The sequence below is a fragment of the Salvelinus alpinus genome, chromosome 31 (assembly GCF_045679555.1).
Source record: "Salvelinus alpinus chromosome 31, SLU_Salpinus.1, whole genome shotgun sequence".
Lineage (NCBI taxonomy): Eukaryota > Metazoa > Chordata > Actinopteri > Salmoniformes > Salmonidae > Salvelinus > Salvelinus alpinus.
The window spans coordinates 34,708,027-34,726,735 of record NC_092116.1 but is presented as its reverse complement, the minus strand read 5'-3'; the positions used below and the strand labels follow the sequence as shown (position 1 = coordinate 34,726,735).

General features: G+C 45.7%; 1 protein-coding gene across 1 annotated transcript in view; it reads left to right on the top strand.

Annotated features, from left to right (window-relative positions):
• The window catches only part of LOC139561491 (lecithin retinol acyltransferase-like), a 20,380-nt gene extending 1,913 nt beyond the window's left edge, over window positions 1-18,467 (top strand). Inside the window, exon 2 of the mRNA XM_071378629.1 lies at window positions 17,933-18,467. Within this exon, the coding sequence (XP_071234730.1) occupies window positions 17,933-18,085 (153 nt within the window). The 3' untranslated portion in view covers window positions 18,086-18,467. The remainder of the gene's footprint in view (window positions 1-17,932) is intronic.
• The last annotated feature ends 242 nt before the right edge of the window (window positions 18,468-18,709 follow it).

Sequence of the window (18,709 nt, the reverse complement as noted above, 5' to 3'; positions counted from 1 at the left end):
CTCCTCTGGTCTAAAGTAGTGCCCTCCTCTACTCTAAAGTAGTGCCCTCCTCTACTCTAAAGTAGTGCCCTCCTCTACTCTAAACTAGTGCCCTCCTCTGGCCTAAAGTAGTGCCCTGCTCTGGTCTAAAGTAGTGGCCTGTTCTGGTCTAAAGTAGTGCCCTACTCTGGTCTAAAGTAGTGCCCTCCTCTGGTCTAAAGTAGTGCCCTCCTCTACTTTAAAGTAGTGCCCTCCTCTGGTCTAAAGTAGTGCCCTCCTCTGGTCTAAAGTAGTGCCCTCCACTACTCTAAACTAGTGCCCTCCTCTGGTCTAAAGTAGTGCCCTCCTCTGGTCTAAAGGTGTGCCCTCCTCTGGTCTAAAGTAGTGCCCTGTTCTGGTCTAAAGTAGTGCCCTGTTCTGGTCTAAAGTAGTGCCCTCCTCTGGTCTAAAGTAGTGCCCTCCTCTACTCTAAACTAGTGCCCTCCTCTACTCTAACTTAGTGCCCTCCTCTGGTCTAAAGTAGTGCCCTCCTCTACTCTAAACTAGTGCCCTCCTCTGGTCTAAAGTAGTGCCCTCCTCTGGTCTAAACTAGTGCCCTCCTCTGGTCTAAAGTAGTGCCCTCCTCTGGTCTAAAGTAGTGCCCTGCTCTGGTCTAAAGTAGTGCCCTGTTCTGGTCTAAAGTAGTGCCCTCCTCTGGTCTAAAGTAGTGCCCTGCTCTGGTCTAAAGTAGTGCCCTCCTCTGGTCTAAAGTAGAGCCCTGTTCTGGTCTAAAGTAGTGCCCTCCTCTGATCTAAAGTAGTGCCCTCCTCTGGTCTAAAGTAGTGCCCTGTTCTGGTCTAAAATAGTGCCCTCCTCTGGTCTAAAATAGTGCCCTCCTCTGGTCTAAAATAGTGCCCTGCTGTGGTCTAAAGTAGTGCCCTCCTCTGGTCTAAAGTAGTGCCCTGTTCTGGTCTAAAATAGTGCCCTCCTCTGGTCTAAACTAGTGCCCTCCTCTGGCCTAAAGTAGTGCCCTGTTCTGGTCTAAAGTAGTGCCCTCCTCTGGTCTAAAGTAGTGCCCTGCTCTGGTCTAAAGTAGTGCCCTCCTCTGGTCTAAAGTAGAGCCCTGTTCTGGTCTAAAGTAGTGCCCTCCTCTGATCTAAAGTAATGCCCTCCTCTGGTCTAAAGTAGTGCCCTGTTCTGGTCTAAAATAGTGCCCTCCTCTGGTCTAAAATAGTGCCCTCCTCTGGTCTAAAATAGTGCCCTGCTGTGGTCTAAAGTAGTGCCCTCCTCTGGTCTAAAGTAGTGCCCTGTTCTGGTCTAAAATAGTGCCCTCCTCTGGTCTAAACTAGTGCCCTCCTCTGGCCTAAAGTAGTGCCCTGTTCTGGTCTAAACTAGTGCCCTCCTCTGGCCTAAAGTAGTGCCCTGTTCTGGTCTAAACTAGTGCCCTCCTCTGGCCTAAAGTAGTGCCCTCTGGTCTAAACTAGTGCCCTCCTCTGGTCTAAAGTAGTGCCCTCCTCTGGTCTAAAGTAGTGCCCTCCTCTGGTCTAAAGTAGTGCCCTCCCCTGGTCTAAAATAGTGCCCTCCTCTGGTCTAAAGTAGTGCCCTGTTCTGGTCTAAAATAGTGCCCTCCTCTGGTCTAAAATAGTGCCCTCCTCTGGTCTAAAATAGTGCCCTCCTCTGGTCTAAACTAGTGCCCTTCTATGGCCTAAAGTAGAGCCCTCCTCTGGTCTAAAATAGTGCCCTCCTCTGGTCTAAACTAGTGCCCTTCTATGGCCTAAAGTAGAGCCCTCCTCTGGTCTAAACTAGTGCCCTCCTCTGGTCTAAACTAGTGCCCTTCTGTGAATAAGGTGCCATTTAGCATGCAGCAAATGATTTGTCCAAGTTTCCTGGACCACAAAACGGGATCAACCTCCCCTGTATCCCATGCCCTAAAACAAAGACGGACCTCCCCTGTATCCCGTGCCCTAAAACAAAGACGGACCTCCCCTGTATCCCATGCCCTAAAACAAAGACGGACCTCCCCTGTATCCCGTGCCCTAAAACAAAGACGGACCTCCCCTGTATCCCATGCCCTAAAACAAAGACGGACCTCCCCTGTATCCCATGCCCTAAAACAAAGACGGACCTCCCCTGTATCCCGTGCCCTAAAACAAAGACGGACCTCCCCTGTATCCCATGCCCTAAAACAAAGACGGACCTCCCCTGTATCCCATGCCCTAAAACAAAGACGGACCTCCCCTGTATCCCATGCCCTAAAACAAAGACGGACCTCCCCTGTATCCCGTGCCCTAAAACAAAGACGGACCTCCCCTGTATCCCGTGCCCTAAAACAAAGACGGACCTCCCCTGTATCCCATGCCCTAAAACAAAGACGGACCTCCCCTGTATCCCATGCCCTAAAACAAAGACGGACCTCCCCTGTATCCCGTGCCCTAAAACAAAGACGAACCTCCCCTGTATCCCGTGCCCTAAAACAAAGACGGACCTCCCCTGTATCCCGTGCCCTAAAACAAAGACGGACCTCCCCTGTATCCCGTGCCCTAAAACAAAGACGGACCTCCCCTGTATCCCGTGCCCTAAAACAAAGACGGACCTCCCCTGTATCCCGTGCCCTAAAACAAAGACGGACCTCCCCTGTATCCCGTGCCCTAAAACAAAGACTGACCTCCCCTGTATCCCGTGCCCTAAAACAAAGACGGACCTCCCCTGTATCCCATGCCCTAAAACAAAGACGAACCTCCCCTGTATCCCATGCCCTAAAACAAAGACGGACCTCCCCTGTATCCCGTGCCCTAAAACAAAGACGGACCTCCCCTGTATCCCATGCCCTAAAACAAAGACGGACCTCCCCTGTATCCCGTGCCCTAAAACAAAGACGGACCTCCCCTGTATCCCATGCCCTAAAACAAAGACGGACCTCCCCTGTATCCCATGCCCTAAAACAAAGACGGACCTCCCCTGTATCCCATGCCCTAAAACAAAGACGGACCTCCCCTGTATCCCATGCCCTAAAACAAAGACGGACCTCCCCTGTATCTCATGCCCTAAAACAAAGACGGACCTCCCCTGTATCTCGTGCCCTAAAACAAAGACGGACCTCCCCTGTATCCCATGCCCTAAAACAAAGACGGACCTCCCCTGTATCCCGTGCCCTAAAACAAAGACGGACCTCCCCTGTATCCCATGCCCTAAAACAAAGACGGACCTCCCCTGTATCCCGTGCCCTAAAACAAAGACGGACCTCCCCTGTATCCCGTGCCCTAAAACAAAGACGGACCTCCCCTGTATCCCATGCCCTAAAACAAAGACGGACCTCCCCTGTATCCCATGCCCTAAAACAAAGACGGACCTCCCCTGTATCCCGTGCCCTAAAACAAAGACGGACCTCCCCTTTATCCCATGCCCTAAAACAAAGACGGACCTCCCCTGTATCCCATGCCCTAAAACAAAGACGGACCGACATGAAAATGTGTGGCAACGGCTCGATTCAATCTTATGTAGCAACATTTAAAATGTTTATTTATTGTATTTTTGTTTACATAGCTCTGAGATGTTTATTTATTGTATTTTTGTTTACATAGCTCTAGCTCTGAGACTCAGAGCTAGAACATGGTATATCAAACACTACAGTTGAGGAACAATGGGAAAGTAATTATGCTTTGAAAGTTGTATAAACTTGTGACTCCACTTTTGAGAAAATGTCCCTTGAATGTTTTGGTATCTAGGGAATAGCTTCTTCTTTTGTCTACACCCATTCAGCATCGTTCACACCCTCTTAAGCCTTAGCCCCAGCCATCTCTTTTAAAGGATTCACTCGTGATACTGAAATGGGGTGTAGATTTCAAGACTAAAGGCTGGTTTTGTAATACGTCTTTTGACATGTCTGTATATAGTTATCGCAGTGACGACGTGAACCTTCCATTGTCGTCCGACGTCAAACTTGTCGTTGACGTTTTATGAGAAAGTATCAACACAGAAACGACAGGCTGCATGACGTCAGCAGCCTGGCGGTCCAACATCACTGGTCTATTGTAACACCAATAAACCCAACCGTTTAAAAAATGAATGTAGTACATGTCAATCTAGAAAAAAAACAGGAACATTTCAAAACAATGTTTTGGTTTGTTTCTAAATTGTTAGCTGGCTAGCTAAACTTAAGTTAGCTGGCTAGCTAAAGTTAAGTTAGCTGGCTAGCTAAAGTTAAGTTAGCTGGCTAGCTAAAGTTAAGTTAGCTGGCTAGCTAAAGTTAAGTTAGCTGGCTAGCTAAAGTTAAGTTAGCTGGCTAGCCAGTTCAAATAATGACCATATCATATAAAAAAAAAAAAGTTCAAATGCCACTCCTGTGAAACAGTGACGCACGCGCGACATAGTCCTTGCTTCCTGAAACAAGTCACAAATGTGGACCAGTCCGAGTGATTAAACTACGGAAAGACAGTGTATCATAACATCAACACAGTATTTAAATTAGGACGTTTGCAGTTGATTGGCTAACTAGGCTTCTTAGTCTGCAGGTGTGGTGAGAGTCTGAGTTTTGTTTTGGTTTTAAATGAGCACCATTGAGTACAGCTAAGCTAGACTAGTATAGACAATTTTAATGTCTGTTGTTTTTAACTGTTGTTCTTAGAGCGCCAGGCAGAAAAGAACTCGCTTTGAAAAGAACTCTGTTCTTAGCTCCGTTCTCTTGTAGAACCCGTCGGCGAGTTCTGTTCATTCTATTCCATTGGTTCTGTTCATTCTATTCCATTGGTTCTGTTCATTCTATTCCATTGGTTCTGCTAAAAGAGCAAGTTGAGGCTATACATCCCAAATGGCACCCTATTCCCTATATAGTGCACTACTTTAGACCAGGCCTTGCACCCTATTCCCTATATAGTGCACTACTTTTAACCGGAGCTGGCACCATATTCCCTATATAGTGCACTACTTTAGACCAGGGCCCATTCAATGAGCAATGGATTTGGCAAGAGAACAACCAGATCCGGGACCAGGCTAAAATACAGCCTCTTTTCAAGTTCAAGTTTGTTAATTCAAGTTTGTTTATTTGTCATATACAAAGTGCAATGAAATGCTCAGGCCTACTTACAGGTTCATCTCTCCACAATGCAATATCAATAAGTGAAGAATAATTCAAAAGTTGAATAAATAAAATGATGATAAATATATATAAATATATATATATATATAACAGAAGAAGGCACACAAAGAAATTGAAGTAGAATATTCAACCTAGACATATGTCTTCTATAGAAGGTGTGTATGCGAGGCGGTTGATCCACACACACGTCACTGGCTTTAATATCAGTCAAGTTTTTAACAACCGGATATATCCGGTTTTCAGGGGAAATGGAAAGAGAGCTGATGTGATGTCACTTCCTCTTTTGTCCGTTAAGAAGGTGACACTCCATCTTAACTCCTCCTCCACATTTACTGGATTGGTCGAACAGTGCAGAAGAGAACCTCCCCCGACAGTTTTTTTAATTTTTATATATATATTTTTTTTCTTCTTCTCGTCAAGACCATAATGCAGGGGGACATGGTTTCCCGACGTTTATTTTAAACGTGCTACGTTAGGTTACTGGCTTAATGTTCTTAGTGGGAAACCTGGTTCGTTGGTCGTTTCACAAGACAAATGGAGAACAACGGTCCTATTGTCGACAGGCCAAATCACTGCAGTATTCGGGGAGGTGATTTTAACCAGAGTTGAGGACTGGCAGCACTGTTGGCCAGGAGGGGAAGTTGAGGTTTTCTGGACCTTTTATAGACTAACCATGATTCCCCCAAAATGAGCCCTGAAATGTGTCCCAAATGGCACCCTATTCCCTATATAGTGCACTACTTTTAACCAGGGCTGGCACCCTATTCCCTATATAGTGCACTACTTTTAACCAGGGCTGGCACCCTATTCCCTATATAGTGCACTACTTTAGACCAGGGCTGGCACCCTATTCGCATTATAGTGCACTACTTTTAACCAGGGCTGGCACCCTATTCCCTATATAGTGCACTACTTTAGACCAGGGTTGGCACCCTATTCCCTATATAGTGCACTACTTTTATCCAGACTCTATAGGCCCTGTTCAAAAGTAGTGTACTATAAAGCCTAAAGAATCCACAGGGTGCCGTTTGAGACGGGCAGTAGTAGCCCAGTCTGGATGGAAACTTATTCAACAACTTTTGACATATTTGACTGTAACTTGATATGTAGGCTACAAAGACCAGCTACCGCAGAGTAGAAGCAGAGACAGAATAGCATTCTGTAGCACTTGCTTACTTCAGAGCCAGTGAGAGAGAGAGAGAGGAGGGGGAGAGAGAGAGAGAGAGAGAGAGAGAGAGAGAGAGAGAGAGAGAGAGAGAGAGAGAGAGAGGGGGAGAGAGAGAGAGAGAGAGAGAGAGAGAGAGAGAGAGAGAGAGAGAGAGAGAGAGAGAGAGAGAGAGAGAGAGGAGGGGGAGAGAGAGAGAAGGAGGAAAGGGAGGGAGAGAGAAAGAGAGGAAAGGGAGGGAGAGAGAGAGGAGGAGAGGAGGAAAGGGAGGGAGAGAGGGAGGGAGAGAGAGAGAGGAAAGAGGGAGAGAGAGAGAGAGGGAGGAAGAGAGAGGAAGAGAGAGGGAGGGAAGAGAGGGGGGAAGAGAGAGAGTGAGAGGGTCTGAGACAGACTGAGACACACACAAAAATATGTGTATTTTGTCCTAAAGGAATGTGTATCTGTGTATCTGATATTGACCAAATGAGACATGTTATGGCACTCAGATAGTCTACTACAGGGCACAACATTTAACACAGGTGATCTCCTCCTCCCTGTAATATAGTCTACTACAGGGCACAACATTTAACACGGGTGATCTTCTCCCTGTAATATAGTCTACTACAGGGCACAACATTTAACACGGGTGATCTTCTCCCTGTAATATAGTCTACCACAGGGCACAACATTTAACACGTGTGATATTCTCCTCCCTGTAATATAGTCTACTACAGGGCACAACATTTAACACGGGTGATCATCTCCTCCCTGTAATATAGTCTACTACAGGGCACAACATTTAACACGGGTGATCTCCTCCTCCCTGTAATATAGTCTACTACAGGGAACAACATTTAACACGGGTGATCTCCTCCTCCCTGTAATATAGTCTACCACAGGGCACAACATTTAACACGGGTGATCTTCTCCTCCCTGTAATATATTCTACTACAGGGCACAACATTTAACACGGGTGATCTCCTCCCTGTAATATAGTCCACTACAGGGCACAACATTTAACACGGGTGATCTTCTCCTCCCTGTAATATAGTCTACTACAGGGCACAACATTTAACACGGGTGATCTTCTCCTCCCTGTAATATAGTCTACCACAGGGCACAACATTTAACACGGGTGACCTTCTCCTCCCTGTAATATAGTTTACCACAGGGCACAACATTAAACACGGGTGATCTTCTCCTCCCTGTAATATAGTTTACCACAGGGCACAACAACTAAACACGGGTGATCTCCTCCTCCCTGTAATATAGTCTACTACAGGGAACAACATTTAACACGGGTGATCTTCTCCCTGTAATATAGTCTACTACAGGGCACAACATTTAACACGAGTGACCATCTCCTCCCTGTAATATAGTTTACCACAGGGCACAACATTTAACACGGGTGATCTTCTCCTCCCTGTAATATAGTCTACTACAGGGCACAACATTTAACACGGGTGACTTTCTCCTCCCTGTAATATAGTCCACTACGGGGCACAACATTTAACACGGGTGACCTTCTCCTCCCTGTAATATAGTCTACCACAGGGCACAACATTTAACACGGGTGATCTTCTCCCTGTAATATAGTCTACTACAGGGCACAACATTTAACACGGGTGATCTTCTCCCTGTAATATAGTCTACCACAGGGCACAACATTTAACACGTGTGATATTCTCCTCCCTGTAATATAGTCTACTACAGGGCACAACATTTAACACGGGTGATCATCTCCTCCCTGTAATATAGTCTACTACAGGGCACAACATTTAACACGGGTGATCTTCCCCTCCCTGTAATATAGTCTACCACAGGGCACAACATTTAACACGGGTGATCTTCTCCTCCCTGTAATATAGTCTACTACAGGGCACAACATTTAACACGGGTGATCTCCTCCTCCCTGTAATATAGTCTACTACAGGGCACAACATTTAACACGGGTGATCTTCTCCCTGTAATATAGTCTACTACAGGGCACAACATTTAACACGGGTGATCTTCTCCCTGTAATATAGTCTACCACAGGGCACAACATTTAACACGGGTGATCATCTCCTCCCTGTAATATAGTCTACTACAGGGCACAACATTTAACACGGGTGATCTTCCCCTCCCTGTAATATAGTCTACCACAGGGCACAACATTTAACACGGGTGATCTTCTCCTCCCTGTAATATAGTCTACTACAGGGCACAACATTTAACACGGGTGATCTCCTCCTCCCTGTAATATAGTCTACTACAGGGCACAACATTTAACACGGGTGACCTTCTCCTCCCTGTAATATAGTTTACCACAGGGCACAACATTTAACACGGGTGATCTTCTCCTCCCTGTAATATAGTCTACTACAGGGAACAACATTTAACACGGGTGATCTCCTCCTCCCTGTAATATAGTCTACCACAGGGCACAACATTTAACACGGGTGATCTTCTCCTCCCTGTAATATATTCTACTACAGGGCACAACATTTAACACGGGTGATCTCCTCCCTATAATATAGTCCACTACAGGGCACAACATTTAACACGGGTGATCTTCTCCTCCCTGTAATATAGTCTACTACAGGGCACAACATTTAACACGGGTGATCTTCTCCTCCCTGTAATATAGTCTACCACAGGGCACAACATTTAACACAGGTGACCTTCTCCTCCCTGTAATATAGTTTACCACAGGGCACAACATTAAACACGGGTGATCTTCTCCTCCCTGTAATATAGTTTACCACAGGGCACAACAACTAAACACGGGTGATCTCCTCCTCCCTGTAATATAGTCTACTACAGGGAACAACATTTAACACGGGTGATCTTCTCCCTGTAATATAGTCTACTACAGGGCACAACATTTAACACGAGTGACCATCTCCTCCCTGTAATATAGTTTACCACAGGGCACAACATTTAACACGGGTGATCTTCTCCTCCCTGTAATATAGTCTACTACAGGGCACAACATTTAACACGGGTGACTTTCTCCTCCCTGTAATATAGTCCACTACGGGGCACAACATTTAACACAGGTGACCTTCTCCTCCCTGTAATATAGTCTACCACAGGGCACAACATTTAACACGGATGACCTTCTCCTCCCTGTAATATAGTCCACTACGGGGCACAACATTTAACACGGGTGATCTCCTCCTCCCTGTAATATAGTATACTACAGGGCACAACATTTAACACGGGTGATCTCCTCCTCCCTGTAATATAGTCTACCACAGGGCACAACATTTAACACGGGTGACCTTCTCCTCCCTGTAATATAGTTTACCACAGGGCACAACATTTAACGCGGGTGATATTCTCCTCCCTGTAATATAGTCTACTACAGGGCACAACATTTAACAAGGGTGACCTTCTCCTCGCTGTAATATAGTCTACCACAGGGCACAACATTTAACACGGGTGATCATCTCCTCCCTGTAATATAGTCTACTACAGGGCACAACATTTAACACGAGTGACCTTCCCCTCCCTGTAATATAGTCTACCACAGGGCACAACATTTAACACGGGTGATCTTCTCCTCCCTGTAATATAGTCTACTACAGGGCACAACATTTAACACGGGTGATCTCCTCTTCCCTGTAATATAGTCTACTACAGGGCACAACATTTAACACGGGTGATCTTCTCCTCCCTGTAATATAGTTTACTACAGGGCACAACATTTAACACGGGTTATCTCCTCCTCCCTGTAATATAGTCTACTACAGGGCACAACATTTAACACGGGTGACCTTCTCCTCCCTGTAATATAGTTTACCACAGGGCACAACATTTAACACGGGTGATCTTCTCCTCCCTGTAATATAGTCTACTACAGGGAACAACATTTAACACGGTTGATCTCCTCCTCCCTGTAATATAGTCTACCACAGGGCACAACATTTAACACGGGTGATCTTCTCCTCCCTGTAATATATTCTACTACAGGGCACAACATTTAACACGGGTGATCTCCTCCCTGTAATATAGTCCAATACAGGGCACAACATTTAACACGGGTGATCTTCTCCTCCCTGTAATATAGTCTACCACAGGGCACAACATTTAACACGGGTGACCTTCTCCTCCCTGTAATATAGTTTACCACAGGGCACAACATTAAACACGGGTGATCTTCTCCTCCCTGTAATATAGTTTACCACAGGGCACAACATTTAACACGGGTGATCTCCTCCTCCCTGTAATATAGTCTACTACAGGGCACAACATTTAACACGGGTGATCTTCTCCCTGTAATATAGTCTACTACAGGGCACAACATTTAACACGAGTGACCTTCTCCTCCCTGTAATATAGTTTACCACAGGGCACAACATTTAACACGGCTGATCTTCTCCTCCCTGTAATATAGTCTACTACAGGGCACAACATTTAACACGGGTGACCTTCTCCTCCCTGTAATATAGTCCACTACGGGGCACAACATTTAACACGGGTGACCTTCTCCTCCCTGTAATATAGTCTACCACAGGGCACAACATTTAACATGGGTGACCTTCTCCTCCCTGTAATATAGTCCACTACGGGGCACAACATTTAACACGGGTGACCTTCTCCTCCCTGTAATATAGTCTACCACAGGGCACAACATTTAACACGGGTGATCTCCTCCCTGTAATATAGTCTACTACAGGGCACAACATTTAACACGGGTGACCTTCTCCTCCCTGTAATATAGTTTACTACAGGGAACAACATTTAACACAGGTGATCTCCTCCCTTTAATATAGTCTACTACAGGGCACAACATTTAACACGGGTGACCTTCTCCTCCCTGTAATATAGTCTACTACAGGGAACAACATTTAACACAGGTGATCTTCTCCTCCCTGTAATATAGTCTACCACAGGCACAACATTTAACACGGGTGATCTCCTCCCTGTAATATAGTCTACCACAGGGCACAACATTTAACACGGGTGACCTTCTCCTCCCTGTAATATAGTTTACCACAGGGCACAACATTAAACACGGGTGATCTTCTCCTCCCTGTAATATAGTCTACTACAGGGCACAACATTTAACACGGGTGATCTTCCCCTCCCTGTAATATAGTCTACCACAGGGCACAACATTTAACACGGGTGATCTTCTCCTCCCTGTAATATAGTCTACTACAGGGCACAACATTTAACACGGGTGATCTCCTCCTCCCTGTAATATAGTCTACTACAGGGCACAACATTTAACACGGGTGACCTTCTCCTCCCTGTAATATAGTTTACCACAGGGCACAACATTTAACACGGGTGATCTTCTCCTCCCTGTAATATAGTCTACTACAGGGAACAACATTTAACACGGGTGATCTCCTCCTCCCTGTAATATAGTCTACCACAGGGCACAACATTTAACACGGGTGATCTTCTCCTCCCTGTAATATATTCTACTACAGGGCACAACATTTAACACGGGTGATCTCCTCCCTGTAATATAGTCCACTACAGGGCACAACATTTAACACGGGTGATCTTCTCCTCCCTGTAATATAGTCTACTACAGGGCACAACATTTAACACGGGTGATCTTCTCCTCCCTGTAATATAGTCTACTACAGGGCACAACATTTAACACGGGTGACTTTCTCCTCCCTGTAATATAGTCCACTACGGGGCACAACATTTAACACAGGTGACCTTCTCCTCCCTGTAATATAGTCTACCACAGGGCACAACATTTAACACGGATGACCTTCTCCTCCCTGTAATATAGTCCACTACGGGGCACAACATTTAACACGGGTGATCTCCTCCTCCCTGTAATATAGTATACTACAGGGCACAACATTTAACACGGGTGATCTCCTCCTCCCTGTAATATAGTCTACCACAGGGCACAACATTTAACACGGGTGACCTTCTCCTCCCTGTAATATAGTTTACCACAGGGCACAACATTTAACGCGGGTGATATTCTCCTCCCTGTAATATAGTCTACTACAGGGCACAACATTTAACAAGGGTGACCTTCTCCTCGCTGTAATATAGTCTACCACAGGGCACAACATTTAACACGGGTGATCATCTCCTCCCTGTAATATAGTCTACTACAGGGCACAACATTTAACACGAGTGACCTTCCCCTCCCTGTAATATAGTCTACCACAGGGCACAACATTTAACACGGGTGATCTTCTCCTCCCTGTAATATAGTCTACTACAGGGCACAACATTTAACACGGGTGATCTCCTCTTCCCTGTAATATAGTCTACTACAGGGCACAACATTTAACACGGGTGATCTTCTCCTCCCTGTAATATAGTTTACTACAGGGCACAACATTTAACACGGGTTATCTCCTCCTCCCTGTAATATAGTCTACTACAGGGCACAACATTTAACACGGGTGACCTTCTCCTCCCTGTAATATAGTTTACCACAGGGCACAACATTTAACACGGGTGATCTTCTCCTCCCTGTAATATAGTCTACTACAGGGAACAACATTTAACACGGTTGATCTCCTCCTCCCTGTAATATAGTCTACCACAGGGCACAACATTTAACACGGGTGATCTTCTCCTCCCTGTAATATATTCTACTACAGGGCACAACATTTAACACGGGTGATCTCCTCCCTGTAATATAGTCCAATACAGGGCACAACATTTAACACGGGTGATCTTCTCCTCCCTGTAATATAGTCTACCACAGGGCACAACATTTAACACGGGTGACCTTCTCCTCCCTGTAATATAGTTTACCACAGGGCACAACATTAAACACGGGTGATCTTCTCCTCCCTGTAATATAGTTTACCACAGGGCACAACATTTAACACGGGTGATCTCCTCCTCCCTGTAATATAGTCTACTACAGGGCACAACATTTAACACGGGTGATCTTCTCCCTGTAATATAGTCTACTACAGGGCACAACATTTAACACGAGTGACCTTCTCCTCCCTGTAATATAGTTTACCACAGGGCACAACATTTAACACGGCTGATCTTCTCCTCCCTGTAATATAGTCTACTACAGGGCACAACATTTAACACGGGTGACCTTCTCCTCCCTGTAATATAGTCCACTACGGGGCACAACATTTAACACGGGTGACCTTCTCCTCCCTGTAATATAGTCTACCACAGGGCACAACATTTAACATGGGTGACCTTCTCCTCCCTGTAATATAGTCCACTACGGGGCACAACATTTAACACGGGTGACCTTCTCCTCCCTGTAATATAGTCTACCACAGGGCACAACATTTAACACGGGTGATCTCCTCCCTGTAATATAGTCTACTACAGGGCACAACATTTAACACGGGTGACCTTCTCCTCCCTGTAATATAGTTTACTACAGGGAACAACATTTAACACAGGTGATCTCCTCCCTGTAATATAGTCTACTACAGGGCACAACATTTAACACGGGTGACCTTCTCCTCCCTGTAATATAGTCTACTACAGGGAACAACATTTAACACAGGTGATCTTCTCCTCCCTGTAATATAGTCTACCACAGGCACAACATTTAACACGGGTGATCTCCTCCCTGTAATATAGTCTACCACAGGGCACAACATTTAACACGGGTGACCTTCTCCTCCCTGTAATATAGTTTACCACAGGGCACAACATTAAACACGGGTGATCTTCTCCTCCCTGTAATATAGTCTACTACAGGGCACAACATTTAACACGGGTGATCTTCCCCTCCCTGTAATATAGTCTACCACAGGGCACAACATTTAACACGGGTGATCTTCTCCTCCCTGTAATATAGTCTACTACAGGGCACAACATTTAACACGGGTGATCTCCTCCTCCCTGTAATATAGTCTACTACAGGGCACAACATTTAACACGGGTGACCTTCTCCTCCCTGTAATATAGTTTACCACAGGGCACAACATTTAACACGGGTGATCTTCTCCTCCCTGTAATATAGTCTACTACAGGGAACAACATTTAACACGGGTGATCTCCTCCTCCCTGTAATATAGTCTACCACAGGGCACAACATTTAACACGGGTGATCTTCTCCTCCCTGTAATATATTCTACTACAGGGCACAACATTTAACACGGGTGATCTCCTCCCTGTAATATAGTCCACTACAGGGCACAACATTTAACACGGGTGATCTTCTCCTCCCTGTAATATAGTCTACTACAGGGCACAACATTTAACACGGGTGATCTTCTCCCTGTAATATAGTCTACTACAGGGCACAACATTTAACACGAGTGACCTTCTCCTCCCTGTAATATAGTTTACCACAGGGCACAACATTTAACACGGCTGATCTTCTCCTCCCTGTAATATAGTCTACTACAGGGCACAACATTTAACACGGGTGACCTTCTCCTCCCTGTAATATAGTCCACTACGGGGCACAACATTTAACACGGGTGACCTTCTCCTCCCTGTAATATAGTCTACCACAGGGCACAACATTTAACATGGGTGACCTTCTCCTCCCTGTAATATAGTCCACTACGGGGCACAACATTTAACACGGGTGACCTTCTCCTCCCTGTAATATAGTCTACCACAGGGCACAACATTTAACACGGGTGATCTCCTCCCTGTAATATAGTCTACTACAGGGCACAACATTTAACACGGGTGACCTTCTCCTCCCTGTAATATAGTTTACTACAGGGAACAACATTTAACACAGGTGATCTCCTCCCTGTAATATAGTCTACTACAGGGCACAACATTTAACACGGGTGACCTTCTCCTCCCTGTAATATAGTCTACTACAGGGAACAACATTTAACACAGGTGATCTTCTCCTCCCTGTAATATAGTCTACCACAGGCACAACATTTAACACGGGTGATCTCCTCCCTGTAATATAGTCTACCACAGGGCACAACATTTAACACGGGTGACCTTCTCCTCCCTGTAATATAGTTTACCACAGGGCACAACATTAAACACGGGTGATCTTCTCCTCCCTGTAATATAGTTTACCACAGGGCACAACATTTAACACGGGTGATCTTCTCCTCCCTGTAATATAGTCTACTACAGGGCACAACATTTAACACAGGTGACCTTCTCCTCCCTGTAATATAGTCCACTACGGGGCACAACATTTAACACGGGTGACCTTCTCCTCCCTGTAATATAGTCTACCACAGGGCACAACATTTAACATGGGTGACCTTCTCCTCCCTGTAATATAGTCCACTACGGGGCACAACATTTAACACGGGTGACCTTCTCCTCCCTGTAATATAGTCTACCACAGGGCACAACATTTAACACGGGTGATCTCCTCCCTGTAATATAGTCTACTACAGGGCACAACATTTAACACGGGTGACCTTCTCCTCCCTGTAATATAGTTTACTACAGGGAACAACATTTAACACAGGTGATCTCCTCCCTGTAATATAGTCTACTACAGGGCACAACATTTAACACGGGTGACCTTCTCCTCCCTGTAATATAGTCTACTACAGGGAACAACATTTAACACAGGTGATCTTCTCCTCCCTGTAATATAGTCTACCACAGGCACAACATTTAACACGGGTGATCTCCTCCCTGTAATATAGTCTACCACAGGGCACAACATTTAACACGGGTGACCTTCTCCTCCCTGTAATATAGTTTACCACAGGGCACAACATTAAACACGGGTGATCTTCTCCTCCCTGTAATATAGTTTACCACAGGGCACAACATTTAACACGGGTGATCTTCTCCTCCCTGTAATATAGTCTACTACAGGGCACAACATTTAACACGGGTGACCTTCTCCTCCCTGTAATATAGTCTACTACAGGGCACAACATTTAACACGAGTGACCTTCTCCTCCCTGTAATATAGTCTACTACAGGGCACAACATTTAACACGGGTGACCTTCTCCTCCCTGTAATATAGTCTACTACAGGGCACAACATTTAACACGAGTGACCTTCTCCTCCCTGTAATATAGTCTACCACAGGGCACAACATTTAACATGGGTGACCTTCTCCTCCCTGTAATATAGTCCACTACGGGGCACAACATTTAACACGGGTGACCTTCTCCTCCCTGTAATATAGTCTACCACAGGGCACAACATTTAACACGGGTGATCTCCTCCCTGTAATATAGTCTACTACAGGGCACAACATTTAACACGGGTGACCTTCTCCTCCCTGTAATATAGTTTACTACAGGGAACAACATTTAACACAGGTGATCTCCTCCCTGTAATATAGTCTACTACAGGGCACAACATTTAACACGGGTGACCTTCTCCTCCCTGTAATATAGTCTACTACAGGGAACAACATTTAACACAGGTGATCTTCTCCTCCCTGTAATATAGTCTACCACAGGCACAACATTTAACACGGGTGATCTCCTCCCTGTAATATAGTCTACCACAGGGCACAACATTTAACACGGGTGACCTTCTCCTCCCTGTAATATAGTTTACCACAGGGCACAACATTTAACACGGGTGACCTTCTCCTCCCTGTAATATAGTTTACCACAGGGCACAACATTTAACACGGGTGATCTTCTCCTCCCTGTAATATAGTCTACTACAGGGCACAACATTTAACACGGGTGACCTTCTCCTCCCTGTAATATAGTCTACTACAGGGCACAACATTTAACACGAGTGACCTTCTCCTCCCTGTAATATAGTCTACTACAGGGCACAACATTTAACACGGGTGACCTTCTCCTCCCTGTAATATAGTCTACTACAGGGCACAACATTTAACACGAGTGACCTTCTCCTCCCTGTAATATAGTCTACTACAGGGCACAACATTTAACACGGGTGATCTTCTCCTCCCTGTAATATAGTCCACTACAGGGCACAACATTTAACACGGGTGACCTTCTCCTCCCTGTAATATAGTCCACTACAGGGCACAACATTTAACACGGGTGACCTTCTCCTCCCTGTAATATAGTCTACTACAGGGAACAACATTTAACACAGGTGATCTTCTCCTCCCTGTAATATAGTCTACCACAGGGCACAACATTTAACACGGGTGATCTCCTCCCTGTAATATAGTCTACCACAGGGCACAACATTTAACACGGGTGACCTTCTCCTCCCTGTAATATAGTTTACCACAGGGCACAACATTAAACACGGGTGATCTTCTCCTCCCTGTAATATAGTTTACCACAGGGCACAACATTTAACACGGGTGATCTCCTCCTCCCTGTAATATAGTCTACTACAGGGCACAACATTTAACACGGATGATCTTCTCCCTGTAATATAGTCTACTACAGGGCACAACATTTAACACGAGTGATTTTCTCCTCCCTGTAATATAGTCTACTACAGGGCACAACATTTAACACGAGTGACCTTCTCCTCCCTGTAATATAGTCTTCTACAGGGCACAACATTTAACACGGGTGACCTTCTCCTCCCTGTAATATAGTCTACTACAGGGCACAACATTTAACACGAGTGACCTTCTCCTCCCTGTAATATAGTCTACTACAGGGCACAATATTTAACACGGGTGATCTTCTCCTCCCTGTAATATAGTCCACTACAGGGCACAACATTTAACACGGGTGACCTTCTCCTCCCTGTAATATAGTCCACTACAGGGCACAACATTTAACACGGGTGATCTTCTCCTCCCTGTAATATATTCTACTACAGGGCACAACACTCCTACACACACACACACATTTGCCCTCTAAATCTTCCCCCTTGTCTATCACTATAATATTAACCATCTTTTCCATGTTTTTCCTTCTAGTTCTGTGATTGGCTGAAATCTGTCATCCGGGATCATAGGAGTGTTCCGCTGACTGGGTTCCTGGGAATTCTGTCTGTTCTCGTTCTGGGAATGTCCCCTTACACCACGCTTCCCACCCTCCTCATCCCCTTCACCCTCTGGATGGCAGGCTGATTCTGGGAATTCTGCAATTCCATTTCATTTCAATATGAATTTTGATAATATGTATATAGGTATATATATACAGTATATATATTTTTTACATCTCCAGAAATTGAAATCTTCACGGGTCACCATATCCCAACTCCCCCTGAGACACCCGCAGGAAGTTGGGGTCACAGCCAGGGTCACCATATCCCAACTCCCCCTGAGACACCCGCAGGAAGTTGGGGTCACAGCCAGGGTCACCATATCCCAACTCCCCCTGAGACACCCGCAGGAAGTTGGGGTCACAGCCAGGGTCACCATATCCCAACTCCCCCTGAGACACCCGCAGGAAGTTGGGGTCACAGCCAGGGTCACCATATCCCAACTCCCCCTGAGACACCCGCAGGAAGTGGGGGTCACAGCCAGGGTCACCATATCCCAACTCCCCCTGAGACACCCGCAGGAAGTGGGGGTCACAGCCAGGGTCACCATATCCCAACTCCCCCTGAGACACCCACAGGAAGTTGGGGTCACAGCCAGGGTCACCATATCCCAACCCCCCCCTGAGACACCTGCAGGAAGTGGGGGTCACAGCCAGGGTCACCATATCCCAACTCCCCCCTGAGACAACCGCAGGAAGTGGGGGTCACA